We start from the raw sequence: 23,508 nt of genomic DNA, 5'->3' as shown, positions 1-23,508 counted from the left end.
TTGATGTCGCTCATCATCCAGCGCACACTTTCTTTAGTCACGATCTTGGCCCGCTGACTCCACCAATTCGTCAACTGACCATTGCCCCTGAAAATAGTGCTCTTCATCTTCAGTTGTCGCTTCATTGTCACCAAATATTTTGCTATTGAACGGGGCTGGGGACAATTTGATGGATTCCGCTCTTTTTGAGTGAACTGCACTGTCGCATCATTGTCCTTGCTATAATGGAAACTCTACCCAAAACGTAAAGGACCATTGTGAAACTTAATACTTTTTTTTACTTCCGATTTCATAGTGTTAGCTGTCACTAATCACTGTTTTTTTTGCCACAAGAACTAATTCCTTGCCAAATCATATATTTTTTCGCGAATTTATCCGGATTTTTTTATTAATCAATCCGGATTTTTTTATTAATCATAGCAACCCTGTTTGAATCGCTCCATCGTTATACAAGTGTAAACTAGGCTAACCACCCACCGCTCCCGTATGATAGATGCAGCTATTCAAACAGGGTTGCTATGATTAATAATAAAATCCACTTGTTTTGAAGTCATGCTGTTTTTTTAGTTAATAACTTTTCTCAGCGAATTTTCACACACTTACAATGTTCCACAAATGTGTTCAGTAGGAGAATACCTAGTACAAATATATAGTGTTCTCATGAATTGATTGATGAGGTGATTTTTTAGGAATTTATTTTCAATTTTAACCGATTTTCCATACTAATTTCCATACAAACTTTGAAATTTTTGGAGGACCTGTAGACATAACCGATCGATACCAAAATTTGCGCAATTACTAAGGGCCATAAAAGGAGTCAGAAGAGCCTGGTAGCGCTAAAAGTCAAAAATTGAACCAGTCTAATGTTTATATTACTAGGTAAAAGAAATTTAAAAATAATGCTATTGTTTAATGCTGCTTGCGGTGCACTCTGCAAGGGAAGCAATATCAAGATTTTTCACAATTTAAAGCAATATGGGTGCTTGCCCCATCTTAACAAAAAAATCCTGGGAAATGGTTATATCTGGGGAATGAACTCTGGAATATTATTTTCTAGGAATTCGTGCTTTTGAGGGAATGGTTTCTTTCTAAGGAAAAAAACTTCGGCGTTTTAGTTTCTCGAGAATGGTGTTCATGTCGTAGAGCCATTGTATAACCGTTATGCCAAATGTCCATTATATTGAAAAAAAAACCAGACCCGCTAACCTACCTGCTCAACTCATCTTCCTTTTTGCTTATTTTTAGGTGACATAGTCAAGCGGTTGACAGCCAACCTGCCAGCGAAACGCATCTCACGTCAGATTTTCCAGATGACAAAACAGATTCGTAAGCGACCCCAAATGACCATAGTCAAGGGTAAGAAACAGGTTGTCTCCACTTTGGCTCCTTCCAAAGCCGGTGTACCTCGTGGTGCCTGTTCGGCTACGATTACCAAGCTGCGTAGTGGCAAGATTTCCGTCATCCCTAATGTCATAAAAAAATCAACAACAAAAAGTACATTATCAACAAAACCTCCCACTCCGAAACCTAAACAATCGGAGCGAACACCAGAAGCAGTTCAACCGGAAGTTGATGCATCCGAGCAAGATCATGGGGAGGACACCAAAGAGACGAAAGTAGAGGAAAGCAAAAATGAAAATATAGACATTTCATCAGCAACAGGTAGTAGGAAAATGGTTTCTCGAGCGCGGAATATTCCGGTGCGTGCGAAACATTTTGTTACCCGTCGGAGTGTGCAGTGGAAAAGTAAAAATAAGATATTACCGTTCCGTAAAGGCACATCCGGAAATAGACGAATACTGCGCAGTGGTGTTAAGGTCGTACCTGTGGGAGCAAAGAAGAAAACAAAGATCGTATCGCCAGTGAAAAAAGAAGTGGAGAAAGAAGCGGTAGAAGTCGAGGTGAAAGCTACTCCGAAAAAGAATGGTACCAAACGAAAGGGAAGTAAAAGCCCAGATGAAGTTCAGAGCTATAGCGAAGACAATCCATCAGCTGTTGTGGAGGAAAAACTGTCGAACGCGAACGATGAGCTGCAGAAGAAAGATGACGAAAAAAGCTCAGAGTTGAGTGAACCAGCAGGCGACGAGAAGAATGTTAATCCAATTATTGAGCCTTGTGTTGAAGAAGTGCCTAAAGAAACTGTCGAGAGTCAGAATAGCGAACTAATATTATCTGAAGAAAAGGTGGAGCAACATACTAATGAAACGCCGGTTAAAGAAAACGAATTGCCGAAGGAGTCAACAACAATGGAATTAAAAGCTGTACCAGAAGAAACGCCGAATCAACCGATAATACACGAAGCAACTGAACCATTAACCCCAATTAAGTCCCCAACACAAGGGTCAGTACCTCCTTCGGTACCATCGACACCCTCAAGTTCTAATGCGCAACATGCGAGCAAACGAAAGCCTAAAAAACTTAACGATTGCATTGCTATGCTCACAGGAAAATTGTCCGAGAAACTTGGTGTTGACTTTTTCAATCAAGTGACGGCCAAAACCTCTGCACCTAAAAAGTCTCCACCAACAATTGAAACACGGTCTTCAAAGCAATTGTTGTTTCCCACTCCCGATGCAATACCGCCACAAACGCTCGCCGTCTTACCTTTGCAGATACCTCCTCCTCAATTAGCGCCACTTCCATTGGTGATGAACACACGACATTCACCGGCTCCCCCAAAACCAGTAATGCTCTCGCCAGTACCACCAATCATTACGCCGATGGAAGATATCTCCGACGAACCACTAAATCTATCAAAAAATAGTCCAATCGGAAGAAGCATTCCGCCTCGCTCAAGAGATATGTATAACCATCAACCAGGGACTCAACATTTGACACCACCGCCTCGATCACCTACAACACCATTGTCTTCACCGCATCATTTGCACCCGCCATCATCACATCATAAGTCACCTCATGCACAGCAACCACAACATCATCACCAGCCGCAACAGCACCACTTGCCACAGTTACATCAACAGCCTCAGGGACCACCAACACCGACCAGAAATCTTCCTTCGATTAAGCTTCCACCTGGACTTATCATCGAACGAGTCGAATACAAGTCCCGGCCTGTTATCTCTAAAGAGGCCCCATCTGTTACCATCGTTGCACGCCGACAACCACCTCCATCTATGGAAAATCGATCAATGCCATCATCGCCCGCCGAGTCTCCAACAATGCTATCGCCGGTTCGAAAGCATCACAGTCAGCCACAGCAACATTATGGAGATCCGCGAAAAAGCACGCCTCCCACGCAACAACAACTACCATCTCCAAAGCAGCTACAGCCTCCACTGCAGCTGCCCTATCAACAGCCTTCCATTGCATCAACGTTGCGGCAGGAGAGACCTCTCGAGAATCGCATTTCAGTTACTATCACCGAGGCAAAGAACAGTGAGCAGCGCCATCAGAGTTTAATCGCCAAACAACCCCCAGTAACACTAAACATACCTGAACGTCCACCTATTATCGATCGGGCACCGGCTGCAATAAATCCAACCACTCTGATTATTCCTACTGTGTCCGCACCTGCAATACCCGTTCAATCTTCCAGTAGCAGCATTAGCAGTAGCAAGCGCAATCGGCGCAAGAGTATGTACGTAACACAATCCTCAATCAATGAAACGACATCACCAGCTCCGGTTCCTTCGATCGCACCGCCTGCTCCGTTCCTGCCAGGACTATCGCCACTGTCATTTCTTCCACATTCTCTGCTAGCTGGCCCACCACTCGGGTTGGACTTGCAGCGTCTAGCAGCAGTCGGGCTACCACCTCATTTGAAACCTCCAACCATTCCTCCATTGACCATACCGACTCCGTCGACACCCTCGGCAGCCACGGCAGCTGCAGCTGCTTTACTCGAGAAAATACTACTGCCGAACCGGGATATGATTGTACAACAGTTAGAGAATGCCGCTGCACAGTCTCGAGCTTTGCGTATATCTCCCGAGGCGAAGAAAGTATCAGAAGACGTGGCCCCAGTCAGTGTCCAAGTGCAAACTACGCCTGACTCGAAAGAAGTTATACCTATCCCAGGACAACCTACGCTAGAAAAGAAAGCTCGTTCCCGGGCCAGAACATCCCGAGCCAAATTACAGAGTGTTATTGTTTCCCATGCGGAATCGAATGTCATTTCTGTGTTAGACAATGCTGAAGTGCCCGAAAAAGACTGTCAACCAGTGATTACGGAGATGCCCAAGGCTGTTGATCTACCAACTGAAAAGGCTCCAGAGAATACTGAGCCTGATAGACCAGAGACACCTGCAAAACCGATAGAACCCTCAATAGTAACAGTCGATCCGAAGGTCTTGGAATCCGATCAGATTGAAGATCCGAAAACTTCTGAAACTCCTACCGGAAGTCGCAGCAGTACAAGCGCAAAAACTATCCGCAAACGGCGGAAAAATGAGCTCGCTTCCATCCTATCCGATCAATTACTTGAGAGCTTTAAAGAAGTCGATCAATCTGCTTTACAGGATCTCAAAATGATGCACGATATGTCTTGTGAGAAACCGGATGTGAAATTCTCCCTGGAACAAATTCCTCAACTAGCGAAGCGTAAAATTAATCCACGCAATCCAGAACTTCTAGCTAGAAATTCTCCTACCGTTGGTAGTGGAAAGAAAACGCCAGCTAGAAAGAGTGGTGGTAAGGACATACAGCGAGAACAAAGTACCGACGAAGTGAAAGAAAAGGACCAAACCGATGAGCAGATTGAGGAAACAAATGTTCCGAAATGCGAAAGTAACACGGACGGTGAAAAGGTTGATATTGGAGTGACAGTGGAAGAGCAAAAGTGCAGTGAAAATATTTCTTCAAATCAGGAAACAGTCAAAGATATTGCATATAGTGATGAAAATGTTGCAGTTTCGGTGAACTTACCTGTGAAAACGACAACGAAGAAAAATGCTAAAAAACCAGCTGAAATCATCTCAGTCCCAGAAGAAAAACCAACTAAATTTGCTGAAAAAGTTGATGCTCCAGAACCTGCAAAGCAGCCGCCGAAACGACGAACGCGAAAATTATCCATCGATATCGATCGGATGGCGGGACTCGAACGAAAAGGTCGACAAAAGCAACAATACCTGAACCAACTGGCAAACCTCGATTTAGCAGAAAAGTCAACAGCGCCCAAAAAGACAAAAACTACTAAAAAGAGTGAACCTAAAAAATCCGACGAGGAAAAGTCGTGCAATGAAAACGGCCAATCGCAACAAACGGAGAAGGCAGAAGAAATGACGAAAAAGGAACAACCACCAATTGAGGATGGCAAAACAAAGAAAAAATCTACAGCCAAAGCACGTTCTAAAACTCCATTTCCTTTTCCTAATCAGAAACATACAGAAAAAACTGATCTGGATCGATTGAAAGATTCGTTAAACATTGAAACACCCACGAAAAAGTCGGCCAGTAGGAAGAAGGTAGTAACACCCGTTGAACCAGCAAAAAAGATTGATGAGAATCTTTTAACACAACGAAAGAAACCCGCAACAACCGTGCAACTCCCGGAAAAGCTTGAAATTACCCTTCCGTCAATACCCTCCGAGCAACCGAAAAAAGTTGAAACACCCACTGAGCCTCCGAAAAAGCCCGATGAAAGTGAACGACTATCGCTATCTCTACCACAACCATCATCAGAAAAGTCGTCCACAAAACGGAAGAGTGTTAAGGTGAACGACGCTAATGAATGCATGACAGATGACAGTGGTCCTTCTCCGGTTAAAAGAATGAAAGACGATAATAGGATCCAACTGCTAGAAGAAACTGCGAAATCTCACTCTCCTAAACGATCAAAGACTCCTACTGAGGTGGAGTCGAAACAGAGAACTCCATCGCCAGCAGTTGCTCCTCAGAAACCAAAACCGAAGACACCAACGGTACCAAAACGCATCATGGCACGTAGGTCGTCCGTGTTTGTTGATAAGAACCTAGCACAATACATGAAACAAAAGGATGCCGAGCAGGAACTGCTGGCAAACAGTAGCTTCAAGGATGACCTGATTCTAACATCCCGAAGAGGAACTCGTAGTCAAGGCGGAGTAGATTTCAACTTGGTAGCGAGCTTCGCTGAAACGGCGATGAAACCCAGAGATCCTAGACGAAAATCGGCTGCTGCAGTTGCCGCAGCAGCTGCATCGGCAAAGCGTGCCGAGGAGAAGCTTCGAGAAGAGAAGGAGCGATTGCAACGAGACGAAGAGATAAAGCAGGTTGAATTGTTCAACAAATCTACGGCTGTGGCTCCTCAATTGCGTAGAATTAGCACACGTCGGGCTTCTGTGTTTGTTGCTTTACCACCAGAAAAGGAGCAACCAAAACAGCCAGAAGAGAACCTAGCTGAAATTGGCAAAGCTACTAAACGACAGTATAGGCGGCGGGCATCCGTGTATCAATCAACGTCCTTCCTGGATGAAGAAGAACAGCAGAAGAAAGCCGAATTAAAGTCAAATACGACACGATCTAAGACACCTGGACCAAGTGATATGTGGGATCAAGAGTTGAAATCTGTTGGCCGTAGGCGTAACCAAAGTTCTGTGTTCAATGGCACTCCAGAACCTACAATTGAATCACTGTTGGAGCCATTATCAATACCAACGGGGACTGGAACAAAACGTCGAACGAAAAATAGTCAACTGGCAGAAAATCTGTCAAAACTGTTTAATATTGAGGAAGAGATACAGCTGATTGATCGAAGCCGGCGGAAACCACGTAAGAGTAATACTCCGGTGACATTCGAAGCTTCCTTTGCTAGCTCCACCCCGATCAAGGCTCAGGGTACTACTGAAACGAAGAAGATTGACGAGTTGGTCAAAGTAGTCGAGACTGAAGTGGCTAAGGTTAGCATTGCTCCTAAACCACGCGAGTCGCTGTCCTTCTCGAATGATGACGAGGATGATTCGCCCAAGCTGAATAAACTCGTCCAGGACATAATTAATAAATCCGAATCAGAATCGGATTCAGAAGACGACAATATGTCATTAGCCTGCTTTGTTCGCCGCGAGGAAAGCTTCCTGAGGCCAACTGGGCAGCATTCAACTATCCAGGAAACCATGGACGCGACAGGTGGAGATGAGAGCAACAGTGCAATGGATGACGATATAAGTGTAACGACGGAGACTACTAGCTTTGGTGGTAGTATCAAAAAACGCAAACGACGAAAGTCTATCTGCGTGACGAAATCGCGACGAGCGAAGGTTCCCGTTGATAACAGTAAACCAGTAATCACGTTTAATTGTGATTTGTGTCGAAAGGTGTTCAAAAAGCAAGATGCCTATAATAAACACCGGATGACACTGTCACATATCGCGAAGCTCTCCGAGCAGGAATATCTGGAGGCACAGCAAAAGGAACAAGAAGCAGTTACTGCTGAGAAGCAACCGAGTCCTATTGCTTCAACGGAAATTTCAGCAATTGCCACTTCCCCACCTAACACCATGAAAAATCTAAGTCAAGAAGAGAAGCTTTTCTATGAGTGCTGTTCGATGCTGAAGGAATCCAATGCCGACAACGAAAATCTCAATCTGACAGTATCGTTAAAATCCGATGAAATGACAAATCCTGGCATTGCTAGTGATCAGATTGCACCACCTGAAGTAAGCGTCACCTATCCGAACCCGTTCGCATCACTGCCGCAGCAGAATAAAACTACTGACAATAGTTGCTTCAACATGGGTGATAGCTTTCCGTCCTTCCCTGATGTTAGTGAAAGCGAAAACTACATTCAAACGATCAATCAGAGAAACTTGGACGATCCGTTCGCGAAGCTCACAGCAGCTGGAAATGTACAACAATTGTGTACTTCAGATAACGAAGGGAACCTATCGCCACATAATTCAACCAAGTCAAGCAGCTCGCAGGCGTCTGTGTTTTCGCAAAAAACGTTCAAAACCAAGGGGGCTCTGAAAGGGTACGACAATTTTAAAGTTTCTATACCTATGAGTGGCATTCAGATCGCAAAGGAATCAAAGCTAGATACTTTGGCGGATGTGGCTCTCTGTGGGGACATACCAAAAGAGTTTCAACTCAAGGATAGCGAAGAAGAAAAGGATAGTTCCCCGAAGGTGGAATCCCCGCCGAAGGACGATGATTCTCCCAAGAATGGTCTACAGACGGGTGGAAGGCGAGTACCAGCTAAAAAGGAACAATTTGCGAACAAGTTAGGTTTTCGAGCAAAGAAAAAGGCAATCTCCACTCCGAGTACTCCTAGTAGAGCTACTCCGAAAAGAACAACACAGAAAAAATCTAACAACAGCGCAGGCACCCCTACTCTCGGCCGGAGTAGACCAGATCCTGATGATATATATGCATTCCAGGATTCTCCACCCGAGGAAATGATACTTCCTCCGTCATACACATCGAACAAGAAATTAACTACTGGCTCAACAGTGGTTGGAAACAAAAGCACTGCGGATCAGTCTGTTACTACCGATCAGGGCGAGGAAAGTCAGCTATCCAGTTTAAGTTTCTCCGATCGGGATGATTTCATCTATGGTACTAACACACTGAGCGAGGAGGATGAAGATGACAAGAGTAGCAGCTACAGTAGTTCACAGACGACACCTAAGAAACCCGTCAAGGCGGACGTACAGAAAAAGAGTCTCATTATGGGACGAATTTTCAAAAAATCCAAAGATAAGCCCAAGGAGGACTCAGGTGCCAAAAAAGTATCACCCGCAGAAGTTGAGGATGCTGTCAAACCAGTGGCGAAAGATTTTGATAAATTATTTGACACACTGAAAAAGTTAGAAGAAGTGGAGAAGAAGACTGAACCAGAGAGCAGCGCACCAACGGAAAATGAACCTGGTAATGAGAATGTCGATTCCAAGTTACTGGAAGAGTACGAAGATGAAAAGGGTAATAGGAAACTACGAAGAAGAAGTACACAAAAGAAATTAACAGAAACATGGGATTCGGATGAGTATGAGGACTTCAACTTGGGTGATATCGTTGGTTTGATAGAGAAAAAAGACGAACAGGAAGCTAGCGAAGACCGACCAAAGCCAATGGAATCAAAAGCGAAAGGGTCTATCGAAAATGTGAAAAAATCTGAAGAATCACCACTGAAAGCTATCAATCAGCCTGCCAAGGAGCAAGCCACGGCAAAAGTAAAAACCGTTGCAGACAAAAAACCCATCGTTACGGACGAAACGATTCGACAGGTTATGGAAAGTGTCATCATGGAAGTGTCGATGAGCAAAAATCACCGAACAAGGGATAACAAACGCCGCAGTAAAGGGAAACCAGCCGCCAAGGGTTCAGCAGAAGAAAACGAACCTGAGAAACCCGTCAACAAAGTTAGTAGTTCAGATGCTGACAACGAATTAGATGAACATATCCTGGAGTCGAGTGTGGTCATTTCCTCGAGAACCATCACCACCAAATTTAAGCAGAAACTGAACTCCGCTCAGGCCGGAAAACAGAAACAGCAGCAATCGAAGCAGAAGCAAAACAAAACTGTCGCCGTAGATGAGCCTAATAACGAAACCGTCGATAATACCGCCAACAACAACAACACCCAAAGCCAAAAGACGAAAACCACCAACAAACCGAAAGAACCGCGAAAGGATCCAGCGGAATCGGCGACAAAGAGTGCAACCACTGCCACCAACAGTAGTGCCAAGTTGAAACAACGAAAAGGTCCACCAAAAAAGATGAAAAATGTCGCGTACGATCCGGACAGTGACTTCGAGGATAACATCAAATGTAAGAAGGTGAAAAAGAAACTGCTTGAAAATGACATTGAGGCGAACCTGAAAATCGAACAGTTGAACGCAACACTTAGCGACAGCATTTTGATGCCGGCACCCCGTCGGAAACGAAATGCGGCTGAAACTCTCTACTTTTGGTCGTCGTCTAGCGAGGAGGATGACCTGGAGTCAGACTACGTGGAAGTATCCGCTCCAACGAAGGGCAAAAAACAGAAAAAGAAAGTTGCCGCCAAACCGAAACCGAAACAGGCAGCGGAAGGGCGACAGCAGCAGCAGCAGAAATCAAAGCAAAAACAGCAGCAACAACAAACGACGCAGCAACAGCAGCCGAAACAGACGGTTGGTGCAACAGTTGAAGCCGGTACCGGCGATGACACCAGTAGTAGCAGTGAACACATGCAGCAGCAGCACGGTTGGATAGTGGGAGATTCGCACAAAAAGTTAGTTACGCTTCTCGCTCATGCCAAGGGCAAGCAGCAGGACAACCGGACGGTGAAAGCAGCGAGCAATCGACGGAAGACGTAAGTAGTTGCTTTTTGTTAGATGATATTGTATATAATGTATTTTTGCGATTAATCGAGAAGGAATTGTAACAAACAGTGGCACTGATTGAAGGTTTATTGGACTGCCTATTATAGTGTATATTAAAATATATGTCTGGCTTAGAAAGTTGCTATAAAATTTCCTAATTAATTTTTTGTGACTGAATTGAGCCATATGCTTTCTATGAAAGAGGTTCAGTATCAGGTTCGTTATGAAGGATGCTACATTGTTTTGCATGTTCACAACTGGACAGATAGTTACATAAACGTCATAAACTGCAAAACAGCAAGAATAGACCAAGGGACTTTGAAGCGCCCTGCAACAAATCGTGAGTTCTGGGGGACGTGTAGTATAGTTGGTATACAGCCAACCATAACATTTCTAGAAGATTTCAAATACTTCTGAAAGGTACATTATTTTCGAGAGCACGCTAATAGAAATATTTTTTGAGAGCAGAAAATAACGATTTAGTTCTAGGTTGACAATTGATATACTAGAACATGCTGGGCATAACGGATACAGCTGCCTCTCTACGCGTAATTGTCCCATGAGTATAGGAAATCCCATTGCACATGAAACTGTTATACGTATGGCGGTTGCACAGTAGAGTATACTCAGGGAAAGATAGACATTTTCTTATGCGAATATAAAGCAGAATGAGATCAAATTGCATAACAAGAAATAGTGTTATTATCCGTATCCTATGTTGTTTACTTTGGTCAAGATTGAAATTCTGGAAATGAATTCTACCGTATTATTTTGCCTTATCCGACCGAGATTTATTTTGCTTTTTTTAATGTACCTATAATTGAATAATATACGCTATAATAAGCCGCTAATGAAGTTTTCACCTAGTGTTCCATTGTATTGCATAAATTACGACAAGTAGGCAAAACGACCTGTCGAAAAACTAAACGACACAACAAATTGTGTGGCCAGAAGATAGAGGAACACACCAAGACTGTAAGCGAAATGTAGCCGATGGAGCAAGAGCCAGAAAATTGTTTAGACTAAATTTACGGAGCATGTGTATAAATTTGTGATAAGGTGGAGAAAAAAAGCTTCAACATAATATTGAAAGAAAAATATCTCACTCTACGATATAAATTAATCACTATACTAAGAAAGAGAAAAATCAACTGGTAGCAAAAATTTAGTATACTTTCCGTTTAGTTAATCGATGCTGGTTTGGATGATTGTCGTGTAACTGCACCTAACCAAACGTTGGCAATGGTATTAAACGCTCTTTTTATTCGATAATAACTACTGATTGTGTATAAGTTATCATTATCCCTGTAGGTAGCGGAGAGAATGTTCATTCCGTTTATAAAATGGGTAAACTGTGAAACTATGCTCCAGCTGCAAGTTTGCCGTCGTAATGTTGTTTCCACAGGAGATGAATCATTCAATCGTACTGAAAGTAAATAGATATAGTTTTATATAGCAAAAAAACAACAAAAAACTGAAAAAATTAAACTAATGTTGTATCCTACCCAGCAAAATAGGACATTGAAATGAACTCGAGAAACATGCTGGTTTCTGACTAAATTTGATGAAACAAAATAAAAATTATAATCTAGTTCATGTATAGTTATATAAGGGGTAGCTAAAGCTATGGACATAGCAACTGAACATTATGAAGGTTAGAGCGAATTTATTTTTGTCCTTCCAAACCACGTTCAAATTACGTTAACAATCGAACGACTGTGCAAAATTAGTTGAATTAAGTTAGAGAGATAGAAAGAGCTTTTTATTTTTCCCCTATTTTTCCCCCTATGTTTTAAGCAAACAGTCAACTCTAGTGTATAGGGATTTATGTACGATAATCGCTTTACGGTTGCCGGGATCTGAAAAATAAATAGATTGTAGGATTTTATCCCGTCCTAAACATTTCACACCTGTCTACCTATTACCACCTATTACGTTTTTGCGTTTATTTAAGTTACCTTTTCAGCATATGTAATACCAATAGAACATAACCGCGCGTAATAGTTTTTCATTGAAAAAGAACGAATCTATTTCATCACATTTTAAGTCGATAGAGATTGCATGTTGTTTTTCGTTTGCGCCAGGACTATATTATCAATCGCTTAAAAACATATAAACAAAATTCGTTCCTTGTTGGGGTGCCCCCTTCCCTTCACCGCTCCCTCAATTTAGCACAGAAACTAGTGGTTATGTGCATCCTCAGCAAAAGTCGGTCGATGACCCAAACAAAACTTGTGGTTGGGTGCTGGACATATAACTCGCCGATGGGGTCGGTGCGTGCCGCCCGTCAATATTGTCAGTCAATTTCTCGTATGCTTGTTTCGTTTTATGAATCCTAGCCAGGGTAGATTTTCTCGAAACTTTCTGAATTTGTAAATGTTGGAGCGAACCTACTCCTCCGGAATCCAAAAGCGAAATCAGCATTAATTTCTGAATACTCTTCCCGTTGAATCTAAAACCTAGTTTTCATATTTCTTCAATTATTATTTGTTTGCAATAATATGTAAAATATAAAAGATGCTAACATAATTTAGCCTATAACATCTTACAAGCATCTTTTACTTGGGAAACTTCTGAAGATAGGCTGATGTTTATTATTTGCATGAGGGCTGTTTCCAATTTATTCGTTCGGCACAAATCAATGCAGAAGACACATCAACGCTTTTTTGTGAAAAGGGCGATACTTACAAATGTAAACATAAGGCTTTTTTCATACATGCAAATGAAGGCTTTAAAACGCAACAAATTAACCTAAAAATTTGGATTCTACGATATTGCTTTCTTAAACTACAGCAAAAAATACATCGGGCGAAACTGTATTTTTGTTTGTTTATTTAAAGTTTCGCCCTCCACGCTCCATGCAAACAAGCAGGGCGATACTTATTTTGCTAGCAGCTTAGAGGCGAAACTGTTTTTTTCGAATTTTTTTTAGGATAATCTAGCTGATACCAGCTGTAAATAGTAACAATGATCGCTATTGAAAAAACCCGGACGAAATCGGTGGTATAATACGGTAGTTATTGTAAAAAAAGGTAAGGGCGATACTTCAATGCTGATAGGTGGGACCGAAAAAGTAAACAATCGCCAAAGGGGCGATACTATCATTTTGTCGATTTAAATAGCAAAAACAAATTTTAATTTAATAATTTCAAACACTTTATGCAGTTTTGGGTTTCGATCACTGAATCATGCAATCTAGGATGCAAAAAACACAATAGTTCTTAAATAGGAAATAAAACCAAGACTTGAAATATTCTCTGTTGATTTTCTGTGAATGGTGTCACTGCTAGTATCGCCCTTTTCAAGAAAAAGCGTTGACATCATTTTGTTATACTAGCGCTAGTTGTTAGCGATAATCTGTTACGAAGTGTTTGGATTCTGCGTAATTTTTAGTGCGCTTGATAATATTTAGTTGTCTTTTCAGGAATATGCAGCGCAACCTAATAACTGTGGTTTTTTCCTTATAAATCCTCTTCAGGTTGGACAGAGAATGCGCAAAATTCGTAAACGAAAAAAGCAGTTTTTTCCACACCGTATGTCAGATCTACATAAAAACCAATCGTATGTAGAATGTTGTTACAGTACTGCTGATTGATTTTTATGAAAATCTGACATACGGTGTGGAAAAAACTGCTTTTTTCGTTTGCGAATTTTACCCTTTCTCTGTCCAACCTTCACCTATGCAATCGTCGCTGTTGTCTTGCCGTTGGAGGTTGCTTCTTTTCGCATTCTGCGCTGTACTAGTATTACAAGTTACGTTATAATTTTCAGATGTCGATTAAAAACAAGTCATAGTTTAGCTATGATTTTTTATTTGAAGATTGTAACTGCTTTTGGTTGCATTCTTTTGTCTGTTTCTGTTTGTTGCTACCCTAGGAAGCAGTTTGCTGCCAGTATAGGTCCGAGTTTAGTCGTGAATGAAGCTTCTTTAAGGCTTACTTTTTTTTGTAATTGCCAACACAATCGACACCTAACGAGGCAGAGTGCGGTTGTCGAGCAACGATTTCGGTCAATGCGATGACGCCATAACAGTAGCCCGTGGTCGATGTCAAATAGTTGTCCGTTGATATATTTAAGCCACTGACGTTTTAATATTAAATTTTTAAGTTGAAGAATGGATTAGGTTCGGCTGGAGTGGCATCGACTGTAGTAACAACAGAGAGCGTAGCAATGTTACCGTTTTGAGCGGAATGGAAGGTCCTTTCATCAATCCTATGAACAGTATCGGAACGGCTGACGTTCGCTGATTCAACTGCGGTGGGGGACTCGAGGCATCCCGTATCAGCTGCGTTGCGCCCCCGGAAACATCAATCGACGTCAACGAGAGAAACGGTTGACATCTGGTCAGAAGCAGAGGGAAAATTACTAAAAACGGAGAATATGCCAGCACTGAATGTTTTCCGTGTAGATTTAGATGGTGCCATTTGTGGCTAATTGGAAGACCTTTCCACCCATCCCACACACAGAACTGAAAGGATTGATGCTCGCATTGCGTCCCAAGATGCGCTCAACAACAACACTCCTCCCCAATGGTTTTGTAGCTTGATATAGCGGCATTCTCAATTATTATGCTAATGGTCCGAGTAACATGAGCGGATTTCAAGCCTCTTCTAAAGGAGACGGCCACAATATGTTCTTGGTAGAACTATCCTTGAATTCTCTGAACGGTAAGCCTTGCAGCCATGTATCAGGGTTAAGAGCTGTAGCGCGTTACCTTGGGCGACCTCCAACTTTGAAGGATATGAAGCTCAAAGTGCTAACGTCAGTGCCTTTTTCACAATCTGGGGTAACTTTTATCGCTGTAGTTTAGTCCTTCTTTGGGCATTATTTCGACAGTCTTGCTAGGAAATATACAACCAGAGCAATGGTGTAGGAAGTGTTGTTACGGTTCAACAATGTAGCTATTATCGACTAGCTTTCGATCGCCAACAAGAATATTGAATGAGGGCCATCCTCGCGACGATGTTTCTGAGGTGGTCGAGAGAAGTCTTGTACGTTTCATTGGAAACGAGCCATTCAATCATTTTGAGGCGACGAATTGAATTGGCGCAGCTGAAAAACGTCGAAACATATGTATTACCCAAGTTCAATGTGTGCTAATTATTTACTCCAATTGAATTTGTCAATAAAACTGACTGAAAACTGTGCTTCTAAAGTTTCATGTTTTCGTATGTTTTATTTACAATAAGGTTTTTACGCAAATATGTCTCAGCATTTTGGAATGCCATCCATGATGATGATAATGAGGGTACTGGCATTTTTACGATTGTATACTATTCCCCTGATAAGCATTCCCCAGAAAGCCTTTCCTCAGAATTCCACCCCCCAGAATACTATTCCCCAAAAAGTCATTTCCTAGAATGTACCATTCCCCAGAATTTTTGTGACTTGGATGCTCACCCTATCACCTGATTCACTCTCCATCATACCACTCTATTACACCCCTGTCGCTCCCCCTGGCATCCCATGTGGGACACTTTTCTTAGGCCCCACTACTGACATACCATGTGAGGCTTACTTGGGTGCTCACCGTTTTCATATCTTGTGAAGCTGACTTTTGTGCTCACCTCTAACATCGTTTCGTTTCGTTTTTTTATTTACGTGACTTTATCACCTCTAACATAACATGTGAGGCTGACTTTTGTGCTCACCCCAAGGGATGAGTCGCTTAGAACAATGTGCCATACACACTGTATCACCTACTATAACACGATATAAGATTACGATTCACAGTAATACATGATCATTTCACTCGTTACCACAATGTGTGGCACAATGAGGCACACTTTTGACAACTCAAAAACTGTCAACAAAGTGTAGTTGAATAATCATAGCAACCATTGCTTTTGTTTTACTGAACACCATGGCACAGCGTGACACATCGTCGCACATTGCGGCACAAGCTACTACGCTGTTTGTTTGTGAGCACAATTCGATTTGTGCTAAGCGACTCACCCCTTGGCTCACCCTGACACACCATACATACCGTGTGAGGCTGACTTGGATGCTCACTCTTCGCTCCTCTGCCACGCCATGAGGCTTCGATAGCTAAGTCCCAACATACTACGCTACGACCCTCCCATCTTGGCATGAGGCAGTCCACATATACGCCTATAGACTCGCTCTTCTGCTTTGCTTCGGGGTGGCTGGGTTTACCCCTTACACGGTTGCCAGTCGCTGCGCCAAACCTGCCTCAGCATGAACAGACCATTCACTCACTTTTCTGCGCTCGGCGTTTTTCGCTGCAACTAACCAATCACTAGTTAGTCGTGCCCGTCATCTGTTGCTTGGTGCGCCAGATTCCCTGTAGCCTGCAGGCAATCGGGGTGGTTGCAGTCGAGACTGCGTTCCACTTCTCCACCGCTTGACACATCCGCTGAATAAGGGTATCAGGGGTTGTGTCCCAGTCGCAGACGTCAAGCATTGCTCTTCTTTCGACGTCGAAACGAGGACATACGAACAGTACGTGTTCGGCAGTTTCGTCGACACCTGGGCAGTCAGGGCAGACGGGGACCTCCGCGTGCCCGAACCTGTGGAGGTACTGTCGGAAGCAGCCATGGCCTGACAGGAATTGTGTCAGATGGATGTGAACTTCCCCATGGGGTCTGCCTACCCAGCTCGATATGTTAGATATCAGCCGGTGGGTCCACCTACCTTTCGAGCAGTTATCCCACTGACGCTGCCATCTGGGGACCGAAGCCTCCCTGGTGCGCTCGCGGGCTCCGCTATTTCCACGTAGCTCGAAGCACTCCTCATCTTCCCGGATGACCAGCCCGACTGGCATCCTGCTCACTATCACGCAGGATGCATCATGTGATACGGTGCGGTAAGCAGATATCACTCTGAGGCACATCAAGCGGTAGGTGCTCTCCAGTTTCTGTAGGTAACTGGTTACCCTCAGTGCTCTTGACCATGACGGACCGCCATACCTGAGGATAGATACGGTAACGCCTGCCAGTAGCCTACGCCTACTGGCGCACACCTTTGAGCTGTTGGACAGCATCCTCGATAATGCCGCAACAGCAGTCGACGCTATCTTGCATGTATAGTCGACATGGCTGCCGAAGGTCAGCTTGTCGTCTATGATGACTCCGAGAGACTTCAGACTCCGCTGTGAGGTGATCACGACTTCTCCCACATGGATAACTGTATCACAGACTAACAGACATAACACTACGAGGGAATTCCCTCGAAAAACATCGATTCGACAATTTTCCCAGAACACTAGCTCCACCTTTTATTCACAGTCCCAAACACTCACTTACTGGTGGGTTACCCCTCAGGTTTGGGAACAATTTTTCACTAGTGGCCTATCCCCCATATGCTTGTTCATATGTCAGTGGCGCCATAATTTCAAATGTGGCCACAGTCCCAACTACAAATATATTTAAAATGACCGTTGAAGCGGGCGAAGCTTTGTTTTTGAGTGTTATGTCTGTTAGTCTGTGACTGTATGTTGTGCCGACTTGCGGTTGTTGACGATAACTACCTCCGTCTTATGCTGATGAGTCCAAGCTTTGCTGAACCGTCCGCGAATATACTGCGCAAGTAGATGTATGCGCCGTACGCTACGGCTGAGGCATACACGAAACCATGTATCTCGTATCCAATGGCATCTGAATACGTAATACAACTGTGTCATCTTGATAAGGTTCGACTACGGCAATGCTTATTGCAAAGTTAACCACGCTTACTGAAATTGCTACTCCACGATGTCATCCCATCCCGTGTTTGTCTTCCAAAGTTGCTATATCAGAAGCTTTGCCACGATGATAAACGGAACGAACAAACTGTGTGGATCGAAAAATTTCATTCAATGCGATTTCAGAGTAGATTGTTCGTTTTGTTATCCTTTCAATTTGTGTCAATACTGGTCGATGCTGATGGGCGGGGTAGGATCCCTCAATGGCCTCATTAGCTCCATATTCTTGAAGTCAGGTGCTTTTCATGGTCCTCGGACGGTATGTGTTCTATAAACTCGACGGAATTTGAACACTATTTGTGTACGGGAAAACAATCTCTGGCAAGCAATTGCTTTAAGGGGGGCGTATGGTGTAAAGTGTTCAAACCAAAAGTTATTTTTTACCATTTTGAAGGTAAAGCAACAATGGATCTTTTATGTAATGTTAAGATTTATTTATTCATTGTGCACGAAAAAAATATTTTCAGTCATGCAGGGCCACACACACGAGTGTTCCAAGAGTAGATGTTCACGTCGTTTTCACGCCGAGGAGCGCCGCGGCGACCACAATAACTCTTGATAAAATTGTCTGATACAGGAAATTCAATAAGATTTGTAAAGCTTCGACTTGTAGTTACTCGATGAACCAACAAAAATAGAAAAAGTACGAGTTTTGGAAAATGGTTTCATGAAAAACCAAAAAATCATGAAAATATTTTACTGTAAAATTCGCTCTTTTTTCTTCAAAATAATAGGGAAAAAATTTATTAATATTCTGTGGTTCATCGACAGGCTACACATATTGTGCATTCTCATAAAAAATCAAGCCAATTCGTTGATTAGTTTTTGAGTTACCGTGTTCGCCAATTTAAAAAAAGCGGTTTCTAGAAAAACGCTATTAAAGGGTGTCCCACATCAAATTGCACCACAGAAAAAACGCTGTAGAAAATGAACCAATCATTGGGTATTTTCTCTTGAAAATTTGGATAGAAGTAGTTTAGAGTGTATTGTTTACACTATATATTTATCGTTGCAAGTTTCTCGAAAATTGTTGCCGATAGATTGAAATCTGCGTATGTTACAGCAAATACGCGCGAGCAATTCATGGTGGTTTATAACAAAAGCAGTTCGATGTGGCCACCGAGATTGCGATATACTATTCTAGAGGTTCAATACTAAGAATTAAGCGGATGAAAGGAAGTCGATTCTTTTTGCCCACTACACAAGACGCTCCCCTTAACTGATAGTGATATTCGATTGCTTCTTCGACAGTGTCAGACAAGATGTCGTCCATATAACAGTCCTCCTTAAGAATGCAATCGGCTATCATGTGGTTCTTCTTCGGCAAGCTGATTCAGGCATTGAGTGACTTGATACGGGGCGGATGCGGTTCCATACGTTATAGTATTCAATTCCAAAACTCGAAGTGAATGCATTGGCTGTTCCCTCCAGAAAATTCGTCGGTAACAAGTCTTCTCAGGAGCCATGCGCATTTGACGATACATTTTGCTTATATCCGTCGAAAACATACGGTCCTATTCTGCGCGGCGTGTGACGTGAGACGACTAAACTCACCTCACTTTACGTGACTTTTTTCACCCGATTCTGAGAGTCGACTCGGGTGAGGTGAGATTCCCCATTGCAGTTAAATGGGCGTCTCACGTCACCCTTCAGATTTGGGTGAGAATAGTCACGTAGAGTGAGGTGAGATTAGTCATCCCACGTCACACGCCGCGCAGAATAGGGCCGATAATATCACGCTGCCGGAAACACAATATGATGGAAAATAGGTCTCGTTGCACAATAGGGCCTACTTTAAGGACATCGTTTAATGAAATTGCGGATGACATAGACTTCGCACTAGTATCGAAAACTACGCGGCACTTGGTACAGGAACTGGAGGGACGAATAACAGCATGGTGTGGCACAAAATACTTCGTTGGATTGACTGGATCGACTGCCTTCACTTCGTTACAATGACCAAGTGTTTCGTATTCTCAAATAAATTCGACGTACGGCAATCGAAACTCAGAGCAAGGAAGCAAGCACTTTTCCAACATCAAGAATCGCTTGAAAGCTAATGCGCGGCCATCATCCAACTGGCTGAAGGTATCCTTAAATGGAAGTCTTACGATAAATGTAATTTTTTGTCAACAACTGAGCGAGATCAGAGTGGAGTTAACAGAAAATTTGCTTCACATGACTGCTCTTCGGTTGACAACGTTGTAGCATCGGAAACTTCTTCGATCTTCCAGAACTGAAGCATCATCTCCTGTACTTTGTCTATTGATCCTAGGTTTGCATGTTGCATGGCAGGTCACGTTGGGCTCGTAGACTACTCATCCTAGGTAGGTCTCTCTTAGCGATAATTAAATGCCCAGGCTTTAGCAGGTCGAAAAATAGTTCAGCTCCGACCAACAAATCCATTTTGCTGGCTCATGGAACGCAGGATCGGCAAGTTCAATATTACTGGGAATATTTTATTTTTTACGTCGAGTATGATGACCGGTTACTTTTGGTGTAACTAGGCACTCTATGTTAGCGTAGCGAAACTTAACAAATGCCTTATCCACTGAGAACTGACATACAAGTAAAGTTTTCAACTTGTGTAAGAAATAAAACTGTCGCTTTGAAATGACAACAGCAAGTAGCAACTTGCCACTGGTCGGCGCTTCAATCGCCCAGCAATCGCTATACGGGACTAGTGTGCAAACTTGGATACAATGGTGATTAACGCATGCAAACCTATATGCGATGGTGATTTTCAACGTATTTTCATTCAAATGTTTACACAGGTTTTTCGGGAAAGTTTGCACTAGTTTATATGTCTGTTCTCTGTGCCTTATCATAGGCCAACGTTTTGATAACAATTATTCCGACAATAGGGATCTTTAATTTGGAAAAATTGTGTCAGTCTTTCATATGCATTGATAGCGGGTTTCGTTACGAGTACACTCGTATCATTCTTAAACCTTAATTATTCTTTTCTGATTTTTAAATAAAAAAAAAACAAATTAAATTCAACCAACAAACTGACAGTTGTCCTACTAAATGACGTATCTGAAAATATCTCGTTCGCCTCATTGTTAACCGGGACAGCACCCCACACAGCATGATCTGGTACTTTTGCAATTCGCTAGCAGCCTGCCATCCCAAGTTTCATCTGCAAACTATGGTAGATCTGATAAGGCAACCTATAGAGTCGTGCAAGTCGCATGGGTTTGGATGTGTTGTTGTCCTAAAAGGAAACAAACTAAAAAATGTTTTTTTTCAATGGTTTTGGACCTAAAAATTGGAAAAGGACTGAGATATTAACTCACGGTACTAATCTGCATCAGAATATGCCTTAACCCGCACACCCCTAAAGATCCCTATTGGAACCAAGAATTTCGCCATTCTTTCGATCGCGAAGATGACTTGTGATTCACGGTTCAGTAGCACAAATGGCATTCATGTGGTTAATTATGTCCTAATAAACGTGTTATTGCCCTGCTTTAAAGGCGACAGAGCAGTTATATTTATGTTTTATTATTCTTATCTCCTTGAAAGCGAGTCGTCTTGCGATTTGATGTTATCTGAACTACTTTAAAAATACGGGGCACCCCAACGCTTATAAGTGTATAACACGACAATAAATCAATAGTAGCATTTCTCGAAAAGGCATCCGCGACTTTATTGTTACGTGTTCGTCAATTTCGAAAATCTATCATCGGTTGATTGTTCATTTAGTCTCTCGTGGAAGGGTTAGTTTCTATGCGTTCTAGTGTTATGCGTATTGTGTAATATTCCGTATTTGCCGTATCTATTGCTATACTATTTCAAATCCTATTGAAGTGCGTCAGTGGTTATCGTTATGTGTATGAGAGATTCAAGGCAGAATCACAACAGCATTTAGTTGCTCACATTGCGTTGAACGAGATTGAGAGAAGTTTTATTTGTTCTCTAAACTTTGTCGAAACGTCTTCTTTCAAGAGAGAGCCACTAACTTTAAAAAGAACAAAACTCAGTCAATGTTTATTCTCCTAAGAAGATTAATCAAAACATGCTAATCCTCAGTAACATTCAATCCACACGTGTTTTCGGCTACTAAGCAAGTAAGCATACATTTTAATGTAAATAGCAAGTTAAAAAAAACTGTACATTCTAAAAAAAAACGATAAAAACATTGGTGCAGCAACAAATAACGGAATTTTAGGATCTCATTTTAGAAAGCCACAAAGAAAGCGAAGCAAAATAACACAAAACCTAAATTTATTTTTTAGCAAATACAATCAAATCCTCAATAAATAGAAAAAGCAAAATAATCAGCACGTTTGTTTAATTTCGAAAACGGGCACCAGCAATGAATACTAAGTGAACCATCCGAAAGGCGCGGGAGATGGAATTGTTAAAAGATTGAGATAAAAAAGTGCCCCGCATTTCGTTTATGCATACTCTAGGTAACTTGGGCACAAAGTTTGCGCTTCGTGTGCTGGTATTTTGTGAACAAAGTGCAAATTATTTTGTAAATTACAAACACGCTGCGGAACGCTTGCGACATGGGATACAGACTACTATTAGCAATTATCCAGCTAAACTACAGTTGCAGAAAAAAACAAAACACTGATAATTATTATGACTTACTGCCATATTTGAAATAAAGAATTATTTGTCGTATGCGAGTGAGTATCGAATGAATGGAGAAAAAAAATAAAACAGAATGTGATGTGTCATATTTTGGAAACAAAAATATAGATCTAAAATCAACATGATACAACGTGAGGTGTACCAGGACATAATTACGTACAGTATGGTGCAGGGAATGCCCGTTGAATTACAACCTTAACCGTAATTTTAATTGGTTTTACATTTTTGTTATTTTCCAGCACTAAAAAGTATCATTGTATCACCAGAAAACAAACATAAATACACTCACAAACACACGTGCGAACGTAATATATATGTTAGTAGCTATTGGTGCAACAAAAGGAAGACACAAGAAGTTGTCTGTGTTTGTAAAAAAAGCAACCAAGCATGCCGGCGAGTGAAAAGCAGCATGCATTAACATTAAATAAAAATAAACCACAACAGGCAAGCATTGAATAAACGCTATGTTGAAAAGAAACTGAAGAAATGCATTAGAAAGCAAAAGAACACAATAGAATTATACCGAGTATATAAAAAGTATATAATATGAATTGAATTTATTATTATTTTTTAAATGATATGAAATAGGTAAAATAAAAGGTATAAAACAATAAAACTATGTTTGTATTATCCGAAAAATACAAGTTTGATTATTATCCTAGAATACTACATCAAGCTTTTGCATGTTATGATACTTATAAATGATACCCAAGTCAAATTTTCAATGTATGTAGGAAACAAAACCACAGAGAACAGACGATTATCTCGATTGCAAAAGTTGTGTAAAAATTAAAGGCCTATTCAAAGGCAGTTGGGATATCACCACCAGGTGCTCTTCTTCTGTGTGCCCTCGCTAAGTCCTGTCAGCAGTGGCTAAAGGGGTGGCACAACTGTGTAGCTACACAGAGAACAGACATATAAGCTGGAAAAAACTTTCCCGAAAAGCATTTAAGTGAAAATACG

General features: G+C 42.0%; 1 protein-coding gene across 2 annotated transcripts in view; it reads left to right on the top strand.

Annotated features, from left to right (window-relative positions):
- The window catches only part of LOC131692797 (uncharacterized), a 49,994-nt gene extending 26,833 nt beyond the window's left edge, over positions 1-23,161 (top strand). For both annotated transcript variants that reach the window (XM_058980084.1, XM_058980085.1), the window contains exon 4: positions 1,246-23,161. In XM_058980084.1, coding sequence (XP_058836067.1) covers positions 1,246-10,232 — 8,987 coding nt within the window. In that variant the 3' untranslated portion in view covers positions 10,233-23,161. The remainder of the gene's footprint in view (positions 1-1,245) is intronic.
- Positions 23,162-23,508: the final 347 nt, after the last annotated feature.

Source organism: Topomyia yanbarensis, chromosome 3 (assembly GCF_030247195.1).
Source record: "Topomyia yanbarensis strain Yona2022 chromosome 3, ASM3024719v1, whole genome shotgun sequence".
Lineage (NCBI taxonomy): Eukaryota > Metazoa > Arthropoda > Insecta > Diptera > Culicidae > Topomyia > Topomyia yanbarensis.
The sequence above is the reverse complement of the archived record's forward strand: the minus strand, read 5'-3'. Positions and strand labels throughout refer to the sequence as shown.